Source organism: Pungitius pungitius, chromosome 1, assembly GCF_949316345.1.
Source record: "Pungitius pungitius chromosome 1, fPunPun2.1, whole genome shotgun sequence".
NCBI lineage: Eukaryota > Metazoa > Chordata > Actinopteri > Perciformes > Gasterosteidae > Pungitius > Pungitius pungitius.
Genome location: NC_084900.1, coordinates 7,633,731 through 7,649,851, shown reverse-complemented (window position 1 = coordinate 7,649,851; position 16,121 = coordinate 7,633,731). Strand labels below are relative to the sequence as shown.

Here is a 16,121-nt window from a genome sequence, read left to right as displayed (position 1 = left end):
TGATGCATTCTTAGCCAGATGCACTGGCACAGGTGTGCCAAGGCATTTTGGCTTTATAGCCTCAGCGACTTCCTCCTTCAGTTCAACTGGAACTGTGGAGACCTCTAGGCTACCATAAGACAATATTAAAGAAACTACGTATGTTTGGCTTCAAAGTGCTCTGTCCAAACCGTGACTAAAGGGCCAAAACACTATCTGTGGGTATCAATATCTTTTTTAATCCATCAACACAAGCTGCTGACCATGCTGGGTCATTTTCTGGGACAAGAGGTACTATCATAAATGAGAGGAAACTCACTATAGGCTCCAGTTTTAATGAGCGATACCAATAGTTTTCCGACCCAAGAAGCTTTCAGGTACAATATGTGGCTTGTTTTGTCTGACCATTTGTCGGGCAAAGTCAGTATAGCTCCAGTTCATCTGTAAATAACGTCTTTGCGTGCAGCCCGTCATTGGCGCTGTCCATGGTGCCGCAGTTCCGCGCTCCTGCGTGACGGAGGAGTAGAATACTGTACACCTTACTGTAAAATGTCCCTCATAAACACTCCCCATCCCCTGGCGTAAAATCCGTGCTGCAAAACACTATTAAAATCGGCCCCCAAAAAACGTCCATATGTGACTAACCGACGTCATTCAAAAATGTATTCTGGAAGTCTAGAAATGTATGTCGCGGTGTATCATGATATGTCTTAACTACACTATATATATATTTAAAAAAACGTTTAAAATGCGTTTGTCAATGCAACGTGAATTGTTCCGGTTTCCAGCTCTTCAGTGGCATTCGTCGTAATAGCATTCATTTAGTGTCATTTGTTTTTCGTGTTATGGCGCACGGCTATTTAACCAACAGTTACCCGACTGGGGCTCCTTCTTAATAAATAATGAAAGTGGACGGAGGGGAGCTGCAGCTGATTTGCTGATGTCAGGGAGCCAGTGCAGCATTTCATGGTGCAGGGTGGAAGCGCGCGGTGCCATCTGCCTCCGTCGGTGTTCTCCGCAAACCAATTCGCACGTGCAAAAGCCCCGAGAGGAAAGATGCCGCCGACCCGCAAGATCTGGGCACTGCTCTCCCTGTCGCTCTGCTTCCTGTCCCAACCGTGCCATTTGAAGAAGGCTTTCCGATGTCCTTCAACATGCAGCTGCTCCAGGGAGTCCATCATTTGCGTCGGGTCCTCCTACGTTCCGAGGATTAGCCCCAACGACGTCAGCTCTTTGTGAGTAGCTCCACGTAGGATGTTCTCACCGTGCACGCCTGTTTGATGCATAATAACGCAATGTGGGATCATTAAACTTCCGTTCTTGTTGGTCGTGCTTTTTTAATAATGTGCAAAGCCACCGTGGAAAGAGAATGCATTGCATTTTCTGATCGAAACCATTTCAGCATCTGATTTGCTTTTGGTGGCTTGTTGTTCACCGGGTGCTGCTTCTTCTCCGTTTTCAGGAGTCTCGTCAATGGGACTTTCTCCGAGGTCAAAGAGGCAATGTTTGCTCACATGCCATCCCTCCAGCTACTGTAAGAGTTCTTCGGCAGCATGTGTTTCAACTGTGTCATGAGGTTTTCGTGGGAGTTGTCCTCGGATCCAAGCAAAGGGGGCCATTTAAAGAAAATGCTATGCGGGTTGATTTCAGAAGAAATTGGTGAATTTCACAGCACCTTGAAATGTCTTTAATGCGGGGGATATACATGAAAACAGGCAGTGCACCATGTTAATGGCACAGAACTAAACAAACGCTTCTCACATATACATAATAAACTATAATCTTAACATGTAACAGCATGACTTAGTTCATGCTGTAGTAAGTTGTCCGGTGTGCATTAGATACAGCAGTCAGCGGGGAAGGGCTTAAAAGGACACCTGTGAATGAATGAATAATGGGAATCTAGTCAAGAGCTTTTACTGCAGTCCTATGCAATATTGTACTTACCAGAAGCCATCAATGTAGTTGCTCCACTGTAGAGGTAGCTGTGATACCATCAGAAACAAAGGCGTGGCAGATAGAGAGACCAGTCACGACACGCAGTAATTTACAGCTAGATATGTGAGAGCAACTTCTTAAAAAAAAAAAAAAAGAATACTATTTTGGCTCTGTTTCCCCAACTGCATGTGAAATCCCAATCTGAGAAATTCGGTCTGTTTTAGAGACAGTCAGAAAATGGTAGATCATGTTGGCAGCCTTAGATAATATGTACTATTATTATTTATTTTTACAGGCTTTTGAATTCCAATTCTCTTACAACTGTAAGGGATGATGCATTCTCAGGCCTTGCTCATCTGGAGTATCTGTAAGTTCCTCATTTAATTAATTTGACTTCTGTTTAAAGTAAGACGTTTAGTGAATTGGTGTAATTTCCAAAGAATGTGGTGTACGCCCTCTACTGGTTGCATTTATTCGAGAAAAGCTTTCAAACCATTTTCCAAACGAACATTACAAACACTATAGATCTTGTTGCTGGCACCAAATGCATTTTTTTAAATGAAATATTTGTGAGAAATGAATTGCAATCCTCAATATCAAACTTAACTTTTTCAATAAATTCCGTTTTCTTTCACCACAGGCTTAGCACTAAATCATCATTGTTGTTGTTCTCTTCCACAGGTTCATTGAAAGCAACAAGATGGAGACTGCAGCCAAATATGCCTTCAGAGGACTCAGGGACTTGACTCACTTGTGTGTTTTCAACATTTAAAATGATTACCAAATACATTTAAAATGTCTATTTTAAGTGATGCTTAATAGTTAACTGCTTTATTAGGATCACAGTTTCTGCCATTGATCCATTGCTGTTATTTCTAGGTCTTTGGCGAACAACAACATCGAAGCCTTGCCCAGGGACGTCTTCATTGACTTGGACTCACTGATAGAGCTGTGAGTTAGTCTTTGGAGAATAGTGAAATGTCCTCTGTTTTACTACTGCACGTTCTGTCTCTCGCCTTCCAGCTTGCCCACTCCTCCGCAACGACATACAGTACTCCTCTATTCGCAGGGACCTGCGGGGCAATGCCTTTGAGTGTGACTGCCGGGCCAAGTGGCTGATGACGTGGCTGAAGAACACCAATGCCACGGTGTCGGATGTTGTGTGTGCCGGGCCGGAGGACATGAAGGACAAGCGCCTCAACGATATGACCAGCCTGCACGATGAATGCGTCTCAACGGGTGAGGAAACCTCTGAGCCAGCCGGCCTCGCCCCCATCATAAGTGGCATCATGACCGGGGCAACTCGACCAGGTCCTCCGAGGAAGTGTCGAGGAAATTGTAGTTCTCTTACAGTGTCCCTTATATAATGTGGCTTTTAAAAAAAAATGCTTTTAGTTTTTTGAGAATTTAAATTCAGAATGTGCCTTTCGCCAGATTTTGTCCTGCATCAGTCCGTGGCCTCGGAGTCGCTGTCTGTCGACACGTTCAGCTATAAGAATGACGTCTACGTGACTATTGCTGCTCCCAGCGCTGAGAGCTGTATGGTTTTGCAATGGGACCACATAGAAATGAACTTCAGGACTTACGACAACATCACAGGTACGCCAACGGACTGTCTCATAACACCGGGGTCTTAAGAGGGTTTACCTTTTTGTGTGAAATTGGCCTGTCTGTTGTCTCTTCCCCCCTAATTTCCAGGTCAGTCCATTGTGGGCTGCAAGTCAGTCGTCATTCAGGACCAGGTGTTTGTGATCGTGGCTCAGCTCTTTGGTGGTTCCCACATCTACAAGTTTGACGAGGACCAAAGCAGGTTCAGCAAGTTCCAGGACATCGAGGTGTCCAAGATCTCCAAGCCCAATGACATCGAGGCATTCCAGATCGGATCCGACTGGTTCTTTTTGATCGCGGACAGCTCAAAAGCCGGCCTGTCGACCCTCTACAAGTGGAACGATAAGGGCTTTTATTCGTACCAGTCCCTGCATGAGTGGTACCGCGACACAGACGCAGAGTTTTTGGACTTGGATGGGAAGGCTCACCTTATTCTGGCGAGCCGCTCACAGGTGCCCGTGATCTACCAGTGGAGCCGCAGCAACCAGAAGTTCGTCCTGCAGGGCGAGATCCCCAACATGGAAGATGTGGTGGCTGTGAAGCACTTCCGTGTCAAGGAGGAACTCTACCTGGCCATGACGCGCTACATTGGTGACTCCAAAATCCTGCGTTGGGGCGCCAAACAGTTTGTGGAGATCCAGGCCTTGCCATCTCGAGGCTCAATGGTTCTCCAGCCGTTCTCATTCAAAGACCGCTACTACCTGGCCCTGGGAAGTGATTACACCTTCTCGCAGATCTACCTGTGGGATGATGAGATGAAACTCTTTGACCGCTTCAAGGAGGTGTACATCCAGGCGCCGCGCTCCTTTACCGTGGTCGCCACTGACCGCAGGGACTTCATCTTCACATCTAGCTTCAAGGGAAACACACAGATCTTTGAGCACGTCATCGTTGACTTGAGCCTGTGAGGGGCTGTGCTTTGTTGCTCCTCCAGCAATCGGACGCCTTCCACTAATACATATACTTGTGAAAGAAAAGGACCAGGACAGACGTAATGTACTGTCAAATATCAGTTCTTCTACGTGTGGCCGTCGCAAATAAGAGCAGAGTGGTGTGTGGAATCCTGTTTGGGTCTCTCAGACCATGGGAGACCCTACCATTTCACAAAGACTGAGAGGAGGTTGGTATTCTCCTAAAAATCCAGCTGACATTCCTGGGGGTGTATTTGAAACATATTTTGGATGTAAATTTCCGTTTAGTGTCCCCTGTGCTATGTTTTATAACCCCCCCCCCCCCCCCAAAAAAATATATATATACACCGGTACCTGACAGAAAAGGTACTTTTAAAAAAAGGTTCTTTGAGGCATGTAACGGGTGAGTTTGCTCATCTATGTGCAACTTACCTCACGTCCTGGTACTGTATGGTAATGTGCAGTTTGTTGCCTTATCAGCACTAGGGTTCTGGGTCTGATGGGCCCACAGTGCCTCCTCCTGGCCGTGATTGAGTATCACACCCCTTTGCTTTTTCCATACAGGGAATGTCTTGAAAGCACAAACTTTTAATAACTATAGCCGATACCCCAGCCCTTAGAGTGTAGTTGTTACGTGGAAAATGCTACTGTAGATGCTATAGATTATATTGCTTACAGTAAAACAAATAAGAAGTTTGTTGTTTTGCGAGGTTAAATTGATTCAGGAAATTATATAGCTTTAGCCTTTTTGGACAAACAGGAGAATGGAATTACCTTTTAGTCCACAGGAGCTATAGGTGATAGAGCTGACTGAAGCCCTTTTTATCAGTAATATCAGTAGTAGTTTACAGATCAGTAAAAAGTAAAATGACAGACAGACATTTAGTTTTAGGATAGAACAAAAAATAGGCTACTCATCATCATCGCAGAAGCCAGTGGACTTATATAAATTACTTTGATAAAAGGACATCATTTGTGTCCAAAAATAAAGGAAAGAAAACGTTTGTTAATATATTCACTCAAGTTGAGAGGCTTTTTTTTCTCTACGTCATTCTGTTCTTACTAATACTGAATGTTGACTTGACAAAATGTACATAAAACATGGACTGCAATGCTACTACCTGTTTCTCACTCTAAAACCTGAACAGATCTTTGCAGTTACTGTATAAAGAAAAAAATAACAGCTTGCAGGAGCATGACATTCAAAAAAGGGTGTTTGCCAAATTCTTTTAGATTTTTCTGAAGTCTAAATTACTCCTGCTCATTGTATTGCAAATAATAAAAAACATAATGGAATATGCAAGCTTTACAACATGAAGATTCTTTTGTATAATCTAGTTTCGAGCGTATTGAATGTTACTCTCAAAATATCCTGTAAATCGAATTATTTGATTATCAAAATAAATGTGTAAAAGTATGATTGTAAAAAGTGTTTTATCATTTCTTGCTTTAACAAAAGGCCATCATAACCACAAAAACAGTGTTAATATGGACATTATTGACTATAAATAAAAATACAGTTTAAATAAATTTCTCTACGAGTATTCGTTATGTCTTCACAAAGCCACAAGTACCCTCAAAACCATAATTCACTTGGACCCTGTATGCTACCATGCAAGTCACGTTAGCTTTTCTGCGATGCAAAAGTCATTTATGACTTCATGAAAAACGCTAATGGACAAAATGTTCTGTTAATTCTAAAGGTGGCAGAAATGCTGATTTATTATATCCTCTCTGGTGGGTTAGCCCTACGAATGTGTGTAAGATCCGAATAGGGGTGTTGGAAATATCCAGAATTCTCTGTGTGAACATTGGGTGGCTCTGCATTAATATTGACTCAAAGACGATGAGAGATCTCGTTGTTCTGTGTCCGAACGGGCTTTCAACCGGGAGAAATTGACTAGCAGGAGTCCTTTTTGTTTTGTAAAAGGATCAAAGGACTTAAAGAAGGTACATTTGGACCGAGAGAAACTTGGATCCGCAGGAGATTCACTCTTTAAGATCCAAGGTGTAGTTTAACAACAGTGGCTTTCAGTTAACAGCTCAGGGTAACATACATCACCTTTCGGCTAAGGCCAAAGCGAAAGCACTGAATTCTGTGAACATTCCTAGTGTTACGTCCCGTCGCTAGGGGAAGACGGACGCATACATAAACCCAGACTTTTGTTGGGTGAAAAAAAAGAATATTTATTCTTGGAGTCAAGAAACAAACACAAGGGCGCATGAACTGAGGGAAAGGGCCGGGGGTGCCGTGTAAATCAAAAACCAAATAGAACAAAAGGAGGCCTTCAGAAGGAAGACTATGGCAAAACCAACAAGTAACAAAAATCCTTACTTACATTAACCAAAACATAAAAATACATCTCCAACGGCGCCCCTACTCCTAATGTGGCTGACACAAGTCTGTGAGGTGCAGAGTGTCAGTGGTGCCTTGCCCTGGCCCTCTTCCTCGCTCTCACAGTCATTCCCTGGATCTGGTAGCCGCCCCCAGCTGCAATTCGTTTGGCCTTTTAAGCCTGCCGCGCTCTCCAATGCCCTCTTCTGGTTGGCTGGGAGTCTTCCAGGCGGATCCCCTTCGGTCTTCCCTCTGCGTCGTGGGGGGTTGCAGCCAGACTCCCTGTTCACCTGAGGTTGCCGTCGGCAGCCGTAACACCCCCTCCCATAAACACAACCTCCCAGTTATTTAACATCTCACACAAATTTAACAAATACCTCTATCTTACTGTAACCGGGACAACGCATCAGCCACTATGTTATCAGACCCTTTCTTGTGGCAGATCTCCAAGTGGTAGTCCTGTACAATCAGTGCCCATCGCATCAAGCGCTGATTATGGTTGTACATGCGGGAGAGAAAAACCAGAGGGTTATGATCAGTATAAACAACAATTGGCAGGGAGCTGGATCCAACATACACCTCAAAGTGCTGTAAGGCCAACAGCAAAGCAAGTGTCTCCTTCTCAATGGTGGAGTAGTTAAGTTGAGGCTTAGTAAACTTCCTGGAAAAATAGCATATTGGATGATCTATTCCCTCCGCATCTTCCTGTAGGAGGACCGCTCCGGCCCCCACGCCGCTGGCGTCCACCTCAAGCTTGAACGGCTTGGCAAAATCGGGAGCCGTTAGCACGGGGGCGTGACAGAGGAGTGCCTTGAGGCTGCCAAATGCGATCTGACAGTCTGTAGACCACACAAACTCTACTTTAGGGCTCAATAGCCGAGTTAATGGCTGGGCAATAGTCGAAAAGTTACGGCAGAAAGCTCTGTAGTATCCTGCCGTTCCAAGGAACGACCGTAGCACTTTACGCATCCTACACAGTGGATTTCAGTCTGCAATGTTGTTGTCTAACACAGTGGTTCTCAACTAGTCTGGCTCTGGGACCCACCATCAACCCTTAATGACAAGCCGCGACCCAAATTGAGGAACATTCTCAACTTCTCAAATTCATTCAAAATCAAGTTGATAAGCTGAATTTTATATTTTATATTCAGGATGTTTAATTATCCTAAAAACCCAATGTCTCTTTGTGATATTTTTTTTTTTTTTAGTCTAATTGGTTCGCGACCCACAAGTTGAGAATCACTGGTCTAACATAACCAGAAAAGCGTATCTGAAGTGAAACTCATGTCTTTAAAAAGCGGGGTCTAGCTGTCAATGTGTGCCTACGTTTGCTGCTTACAGCACGCAACATAATCATAGATATCCCTTATAGTTTTGCAGTCCATACCGTGCACACCGCTTTGATATGTAAAGAAATCCCAAACACACCAGGTCTGTGTTGCCTTTTTAGGGTTGCTAAGCTATGGTTGGACAACTTTAGATGAGGGGTTTCGCTGACCAGGAGGAATATTTGAAAAGGATTGGCCACATGGAAGAAGTCAAAAGGCTGACCAAGATCTGGTTTCTTTATTTAAAAAAAAACTCCCAAGGGCGGAGCCTTTAAGCAGTGGAAAAACAAGGTGACTACAACATATCAACTGAAACATGTATCCCCAGATTTTAATTAATAACTAATAATTGTTGGCGTTCAACCTGTTTTTTTTTTCCACTAAATTGATTTCAAGACTTTACCCTGACTAAAAAGATATGATATGTAATGTAACAAATCCTACCCTGACCACAGTTGAATTACATTGCTTTATATGGGACCTGGATGCAAACTTGAAACTGAAAGTGACATTGAAAAATTAGTTCTATACTATATATTATTTTATGGTTTAGTTTTAAACTGAATATAACTTCATGCTTTATCCTACATTAAATTATGGTGTTTTTTTTAAGTTTCTTATGGATGGCAGGAAATCCAACAGCAACCAGTCCAAACATGCCATGCAGGCGGAGCAAGGGAACAACAACAAAGCAGGAAATTAGACAAGACAGCACATTGAGGAAGTAGAACATCATACTTCGGAGTTTCGATCGACCTATAGTACTCGGACAAGAGATTACACCTTAAAAGTAAGTAAGTGTTGTGTGCCTTGTGAATTTATATCATGTAGAATAACAAACAGGAAGAAGTTGACATGGTTTTCAAATCGAGATTGTTTTCAAATCCTCTTAAACTTTTTCTGCTTTCAGCTAGAAACACCATTTAAACTTTAGAATGTTGACAAAAGGCTAAACTATTTTATGAAAGATATAGCTTGTTGATATCTATTATACTTTTTTCCTTATGACTAATTATGTTTCATTAGTTTTTCAGCCCCCTGAGTTTCTATGTAGAGAGCTTACGAATGTTGTGGAAATTTCGAGTGAGGGAATCATCAGATTTTCGTAAAAGAAATATGGCACTTTTGCCCTCACAGCCACAATATTCACTTTTCAGGTGATTAAACGATGCTGTGCTTGTCGGAATCATATAAGTATGGAATCCCACAGTTATTTACTTTTTGCTCGAGGAGCCCTAGAGAGAGACAAAGTCTGTCTCAAGCCCCATAGGCTTCAATTCAAATCTGCCAACATATTTCTGAAAAGAAAACAGAAGGTACATGTTTTGTAAACTGCTAGTTGAGCAGATTTAAAACACGGAGAGCCATGAAATCTACACTGATGCGTTCGGTAGAGTCTTGTGTCTCTCAAAATCACATTATTTTTTGGATAACCCATATAGTGTTGCTCCAATGGACATTGGTTTGAGGTGTGGATTCTATGTGAATCACTGTCTCTCTCTGCCCTCTGAGCTTGTTAGTGACTGCAGGGGCTCCATTGTCACGGTTCCTCACAGATGCGCGCGGCTCTGTCTGTGACTCACAGCTGATCCGTATTAGCTGATTAGTCCAGTTTGACAGGATCTGCAGGTATTCAGGTCATTCGAGGACATTCCTGAACCTTCCTTTCCTTGTCTCCACCCCCCCTCCTCCTCCCCAGTTGTTCCGTTGTCAAACGCGCACTGCACTCTGGCCCTTTCTCAGTACCTAGAGATCGGACTTGCGTTCCCACAAGGATAGACTCGGAAGTCCTAACTCACGGTTCAGGAGGACGGAGAACGGTCATTTCCGCAATTGGGACAGCAGCTGACTTGATGATGTCACCACGTCGAATAGACATTATTTTTAAAGCCGTGGCTCACTTGACCGCAGTATGTGTCTGCTGAACACCTGAGAGTGACTTAACTGATCGAACCCAGGTTAAGAACCACTGAACTAGGTGGCCGAGCAGCAATTGCTGCGTCCATAGCAACCACCATAACGGCGGTAAAAAGCGTTGCATTCCCACACTTTCCTAAAGAGAGACCCAAATCTTCGTAGAAACTAATAAACCGAAAATCTTCTTCATTCTCTGATAAAAGATTATGAAAATGTAATGCATAATGGCTAGAAATGCCATTGAAATGCATACAAATGCTAATGCTTTCCTAAAATATTTTTAAAAGATCATAGGCCGACATTCCGCCATTTTCTTTTTCAAGCTGAGGGAAACCTGATAGTCACATGACCTTGTTGCAAGGCAATGTAAATGGATAGGGCAAAAACGTAGTATTGTCACAATTTCGGGGCTCAAATTGTGACAATACTACATTTTCCCTTGTGGACCAATGTAGCTATTACACATTTTGCTGTGAGACTGTGTTTTCTGTTTGAACTGTATTGTTATGCCATTTTTAGCTCCAAATGTATCAACGATTTTAGGACACTTTGTATTGCTTCTAAAGAAAGACTATTTATTTACATACAGGAATGATACAATTAAGTCAATTTCGTCATCAAAAACAATCAATAACATTATCAATAAGGAACCAACCCAATAAGGGTACTAGAATAGAATCATAATGATACTCATCTCTAATTATAACAAACATCAAACTACTTTGTTTTATTTATTTCATGTACATGAAATGTATTGTCATGACCAAATGTATCATCAACACACAATGAAATAGGATCATATATATTCACAAGTGAAGAGTGAAGATATTAAAACCAAACTCAACAACATGGCCATAGTGACAGAACTGTTTTACAATAACTTTAAATTTGGTGCTGTGAAGTTTTATAGTAACCTCATGCTTTTCTCTTTTCATAGAAAATCTAAAACTGATGGAAGACAACCAAACCCAGAATTGCAGTATGGTGCAATGTATAATTATTAAGCTACAGGTGATAAAAAATGTACTAAAAAACCTTGAGGGCAACACTAAAGACGTTTCCTCATACAGCGAGTTGAATGACAACGTAACCCCACAGATTGTTGCTGTTGTCAATCATATGGAGTATATTTTGTCTTTCCTATTGCAAGAGGATGCAGACCCAAACAAGATGTCGCAAAACGGCTTAACACCTTTACATCATGCATCTCTATCCAAAGCACCTCCTGCTTTTGTGACAAAACTGCTGGAATATAATGCGGCTCCGAATGCATGTGATCTCCATGGGGAAGAGGATTTGATGTCTCTGCAAATTGCAGCCAAGTTCCTTGCATCTTTTCTTGTATATTATTTTGCCTTTTCATCGTGTTACGGTGCTGTACTTCAAGCGGTCAGTCCATGCTTCAGCACACAAACCTTGGACTGTGAAGATGGGACAAACTCAACTAGAGGTAATTATAGAACGGACCAGCAAGAAAGTCCAAACGACTCAGCTGCTGCAGAATCTCCTCAACCTGGTACATCAAAAACTATGCAAACATGTGAAATCAGCAAGAGATGGAGAGAGAAGTTCATCAAGATTTATCACAGCATTCAAAAAAAGACCAAGATAACCAGGGTCGGAAACCTGATGTATGTGAATGATGAAGAATTCCGCATAGCTACAGGTAGTGATGGTACTCAGGTGTATCTGGGTTACAGAGATGATGGCACTGAAGTTGCAATCAAGAAAATTATCAAATTCAACTATGAAAACCTGAAAAATGAGGTAAAGATTCTAAGGCTTCCAGAGCTTGATCATCAATTGATTGTGCGATATGTTGACATGGCGGAAGATGAGGACTTTGGATATATTGCACTTCAACTTTGTGAATACACCCTGGACGAATACATGAAAGAAAAGAAAGGTGATAGTTCGCTGATGAAGGAGCTTGTCGAACAATTCCTCCAGAGTTTAAAGGTGCTTCATTGTGGCTCGAGTCCTTCAATCCTCCATCGGGATCTCAAACCACAGAACGTTTTGATCGGTGAGACAAGTAAAAAATATTCATGAAATGTAATAGAAATGTAGTAGAAATTATTTTGTTCAATGATTAAATTTACACCATTTTGTTCTGCAGATGTTTTGGACAGGGTCAAGTTAGCGGATTTTGGCATAAGTCGACGGTTACCCGGAGGCCGCAGCACGTATTGCTCCGGCAGGGCAGGAACAAAATGCTGGATCGCCACAGAGATTTTAGGAGGAGGAGATGACGGCGTGCCCTACAAGCGGAGCACCGACATCCAGGTTAAGTGCTTCTGTGAATATTTCTTCAAAATGTGAAAAATATTTCAATAACATAACCATTATGTTCACTACAAGGTGGCAGGCATGCTGATATATTACATCCTTTCTGAAGGACACCATCCTTTTGGTGACATTCCCATCGAATGTGATCACAACATTTTAAATGGTAAATACACTTTGGACCTTGTTCAAGATGTGCTGGCAAAGGATCTCATTGAGTCGATGATCGATAAAGAACCAAAGAATAGACCTCAAGTGGAAGAATGCTTGAGTCACCCTTTCTTCTGGACCCCAGTCAGGTAGTTATTTTCCCAATTCATTCAGATTAATTCAACTTTCTATGTTTTTCCGCTGCATTAACAAAACTTGGTCTACAGACACCCAAAAGACTGCCATTAAAAGCACAGCGGTGCTTTCATCTAAAGGCTAATATCACAATGCTTATATGCCAATGCTAAGAAATCATGAATACCATTGCCGCTATCTTAGTTTGGTTCTTAACTAGCTAATACTTGGTATTTCCAAAGAAAAAGAAAAATCATTTATTTACATTTAAGGTTGATGTTATTAGGCCAAACTAAAAACACTTGATGGCGCGATAGAGAAAAACTGGGCGTCTTTACGACTCATCCTCTGGGGATGATGAATGCTCATACGAACTGTCCAAGCAATCCATCCAATAGTTCTTGTAATATTTCAGATGGAATAATGTGGTGGACTGGCTGACTGATTATTTTAATCACGCTTATCTTATCGGTTTTTCAGCATTGCTCTTATTTACCTCAATACATTTGAAAAGCAAAAGCCTGTCTGCATAAAAAAACAATGTAATATGATATAAGAACAAGTTGTTTACACCTTGTCAAATACCCACCCTTAACGTAGGCTGTATTTTATTTTTCAGAAGATTAGGCTACATTCAAAAAGTTGGAGACCGGCCTGATGTGCAAAACTATCGAAATCCTGAAGTTAAATTGATATCTTCGCTGGAGGAACATCCTGGTACTGGAGCCTTCAAACAGTGGAAAGATAAGGTGATTTTAACAAACTTTTAGACCAACTAGTCTTCTTTTTCACTAAGTATAACTATGATGTTTTGCTTTACAGTTTCCATCAGAGCTGGTCAAAAAGATGGAAAAGTACTCGAAAGTACCCTACCCTGACCATATGTTGGCAATGTTGCGCTTCATACGCAACGGCTTTGCGCACCAGTAAGTTGAACTAAACTAAAAAATATGAAGGGCTTTGATATTCAAAGAATAAACTCCACCCCAACATCACATCTCACTTATCTCTCTCTTATTCTTTTGGTAGAGGGAAATGTTCACAGTGACTCACACACTAACCTTTTTTACTGAAAAGAGACACTGATATTACGTTTTTCAAATATAACTGTCCATTCCACTGAGGTCAACAAACAAAATTCATCTTTACTGTTTATTGTAAGAGAGAAAAACAATGCTCAGTTTTACTAGTCCAATTCATTGGAACATTAAAGATTATGAAAGTATGTATTTACCATATGGTTTCCCGGTTTTACTGGCTTCTTGGTATAAGTGTAATAACATAACACTGATCACATCCATCTCTACAGCCACATCAGTTTTTTCCCATGTCTGCTCCATTACTTTAGAGATGACTTTGTTTTTGTTTCCAAAATAAAAATTAAACAAAATAAACCTTGCTCTAATATCCACTTTCCTAAAAGCTTTTTAGGTCTGTGAAAACTCTATTCAAGAGGTCGCAAGACAAAATGTTGGCACCCACAGATTGTGGATGACTGTCAGGAACTTTCTTTGTAATACAAGTTCTGTATTTCTCTTTGCAGTCAGGAGGACATGGATAAAATTGATGTGATGTTGCTGTTTCCTGATCTCTTTGGAGTAGTTTATACATTTGCCAAAAGCAACAAATGGAATTCCGAGACACCCCTGAAGGAATTTTTCAATACAAAGGTGATTCCAGGAGACGACCTCACCATTGTTACGTCCAAGACACCCCTGAAGGAAATCTTAAATACAGAGGTCATTTCAAGAGACAACCTCACCGCTGAAGGCGTAATGCCTCCCAATAACTCTGAAGAAGAGTCTCTTCGCTCGCCAGTTCAAGAATCTCAGCGCCTCTCCACCGAGCCAACTCATAAATAACAGCAGGTCTTTACTTAGAGGTAAGTGAGGCCTGACATCACTGAGTTGATTTAAATAAAAAGCAGTTCAATTCAATGAAACCTGGAAAAGTGAAATTAAGAATTAGTTCCGTAAATTCCCTTATTTTGTTATTGATCTGGCAGTTCAAAGGGAAGTTTGGTTTCCTGTATCTTGATATGTAAAATCACAAGCCAGCTTAGTGATTTTGATTTGACCTTGACCTGTTTTTGCGTAAGATTTACAAACGTGTCTGTCTATGAGTTGTGTTTCTGGATTCTTATGTTATGACAATATTATTCTCAAGTAATGTATTTCTGGTTGCAGGAAAGTATCTTGACACTTAATGGTAACGTAATGATTAGTGTTTCTCTAAAGAAATGGTGTTTGATAAGAAAAACATTTTGTGTCATGGAAATAATGGTCAAAACCGCATTTTGCTCTTAACACACTTCCCCCTGATCAATTCTGGTTTTTTTTTACTGAACATATATATTTTTTAAATCAAGACACCAGTTATTTAAAAATAAAGAAATGTATCTATTTTCGTGTTCTCAGGTAGAATTAAATCCAACATCTCCATCAGTGCCTCCTGTGGGTTTAAATCCTGTGAGCATACCCTGAAGTCCAGATATTGTAATTTTAGGTTGCTCATCAAACGATGCGTCATGGTGTGATACGCTTTTGTTACATTTTGTCTTTTTTAAATAGTTGAATATGATTGCAATGTAATTGTTTATTGTTGAGCGTTGGATATCAGTCTTTTGATGTGCAATGAAGGTTTAATCTCAAAACATATGCTTGTAGTTTATATGTTGAGAGGATAGCATGATATGCAAAATTGATAATGTTGTTATATGACTTTTAAGGACGAAGAACGCTTTCAGGTTTAGGATAGGAAAAGGGGACACATAAATCCAAAATGCCTTATGTGTTAATGACCAAATACTTTTTGTAAGAGCCATTATGCTCTCTTTTTGGCTGTTGTAGTTCCACTGGAGAACACTGGGTGGAGTATGGGTTTAAGGTATATAGATAATCAGAGAGCAAGGGAGGCCAGGTGTCATGGGGAAGCAAACAGTTTTTGACCGTGAGGACCAAGAATCATGGTGGACCGTAACTATTGATTGCAATGTGTTTGAGCATCAGAACTGAGCCAAAATAAAGAAGATAAATGCAGTATTGGATTGGAAGTGGATTTGTTTGGAACCACGCGTCAGATAGCCCTACAAAACACCTCTAACTAGTGACAAGATGGTAAATTGTCGCTACACTTTTAATAAGATAATCAGCCATAGTATGGAATACATATAAGAGAGATGCTCTTAGGCTTAACCTAGGTATCATAAGAGTTATAAAGTCATTCTTATTGACACACCTATATATGTTCAGGTGTTCTTATTTTTTTTATATGTGCATGTCATCTAAAACTGTAAAACGCAAAATATATATGTTGTTGTTGAGATATGTTGGTGTTATGTAATGGACAGAAGTTACAGCAGTTCTGGGAGGAGATGTGAAGCCAGAGTGCAGGTGATTTATGGCCTCAGAGGCCTTGAAGGTTTTCTTCCTTCTCTTTTAACTTGTTATAATCTGAATTTTTGTGCTGAAGTAAATAAAACAGAGTTCGCTCTGAGCCTTTGAAGTTTTTTTTTTAAAGCTCCTTCATTGAGAC

General features: G+C 41.0%; 2 protein-coding genes across 5 annotated transcripts; both read left to right on the top strand.

Moving 5' to 3' along the window:
• Nucleotides 1–183: 183 nt before the first annotated feature.
• Nucleotides 184–4,590, top strand: lgi2a (leucine-rich repeat LGI family, member 2a). The gene is made up of 8 exons (XM_062561131.1): nt 184–1,214; nt 1,442–1,513; nt 2,213–2,284; nt 2,599–2,670; nt 2,797–2,868; nt 2,987–3,156; nt 3,352–3,516; nt 3,616–4,590. Exons 1-8 carry the CDS (start codon nt 946–948, stop codon nt 4,431–4,433), a joined length of 1,710 nt encoding a protein of 569 aa, XP_062417115.1. The 5' UTR covers nt 184–945; the 3' UTR covers nt 4,434–4,590.
• Nucleotides 4,591–8,789: 4,199 nt separating this feature from the next.
• On the top strand, nt 8,790–15,625 carry LOC119221686 (serine/threonine-protein kinase/endoribonuclease ire-1-like). Of its 4 annotated transcripts, none has more exons than XM_062561130.1 (8): nt 8,790–8,889; nt 10,954–11,027; nt 11,167–12,042; nt 12,136–12,302; nt 12,378–12,601; nt 13,207–13,336; nt 13,410–13,513; nt 14,131–15,625. In XM_062561130.1, exons 3-8 carry the CDS (start codon nt 11,187–11,189, stop codon nt 14,447–14,449), a joined length of 1,800 nt encoding a protein of 599 aa, XP_062417114.1. In that variant the 5' UTR covers nt 8,790–8,889; nt 10,954–11,027; nt 11,167–11,186; the 3' UTR covers nt 14,450–15,625. The 4 variants fall into 4 exon arrangements, with proteins under 4 accessions (XP_062417114.1, XP_062417109.1, XP_062417112.1 ...); XM_062561128.1 differs by lacking the exon at nt 8,790–8,889 and adding an exon at nt 9,860–10,057; XM_062561125.1 differs by having other exon boundaries at nt 10,954–12,042.
• The last annotated feature ends 496 nt before the right edge of the window (nt 15,626–16,121 follow it).

What these genes read in the sequence shown, in the direction of transcription:
- lgi2a (XM_062561131.1), top strand. Translation starts at nt 946, where the DNA reads ATGGTGCAGGGTGGAAGCGCGCGGTGCCATCTGCCTCCGTCGGTGTTC. An exon ending in ATGCCATCCCTCCAGCTACT is followed by an intron (nt 1,514 to 2,212) that starts GTAAGAGTTCTT and finishes TTATTTTTACAG; the next exon opens with GCTTTTGAATTCCAATTCTC. An exon ending in CGATGAATGCGTCTCAACGG is followed by an intron (nt 3,157 to 3,351) that starts GTGAGGAAACCT and finishes GCCTTTCGCCAG; the next exon opens with ATTTTGTCCTGCATCAGTCC.
- LOC119221686 (XM_062561125.1), top strand. Translation starts at nt 10,968, where the DNA reads ATGGAAGACAACCAAACCCAGAATTGCAGTATGGTGCAATGTATAATT. An exon ending in ACCACAGAACGTTTTGATCG is followed by an intron (nt 12,043 to 12,135) that starts GTGAGACAAGTA and finishes TTTGTTCTGCAG; the next exon opens with ATGTTTTGGACAGGGTCAAG. An exon ending in TCAAACAGTGGAAAGATAAG is followed by an intron (nt 13,337 to 13,409) that starts GTGATTTTAACA and finishes TTTGCTTTACAG; the next exon opens with TTTCCATCAGAGCTGGTCAA.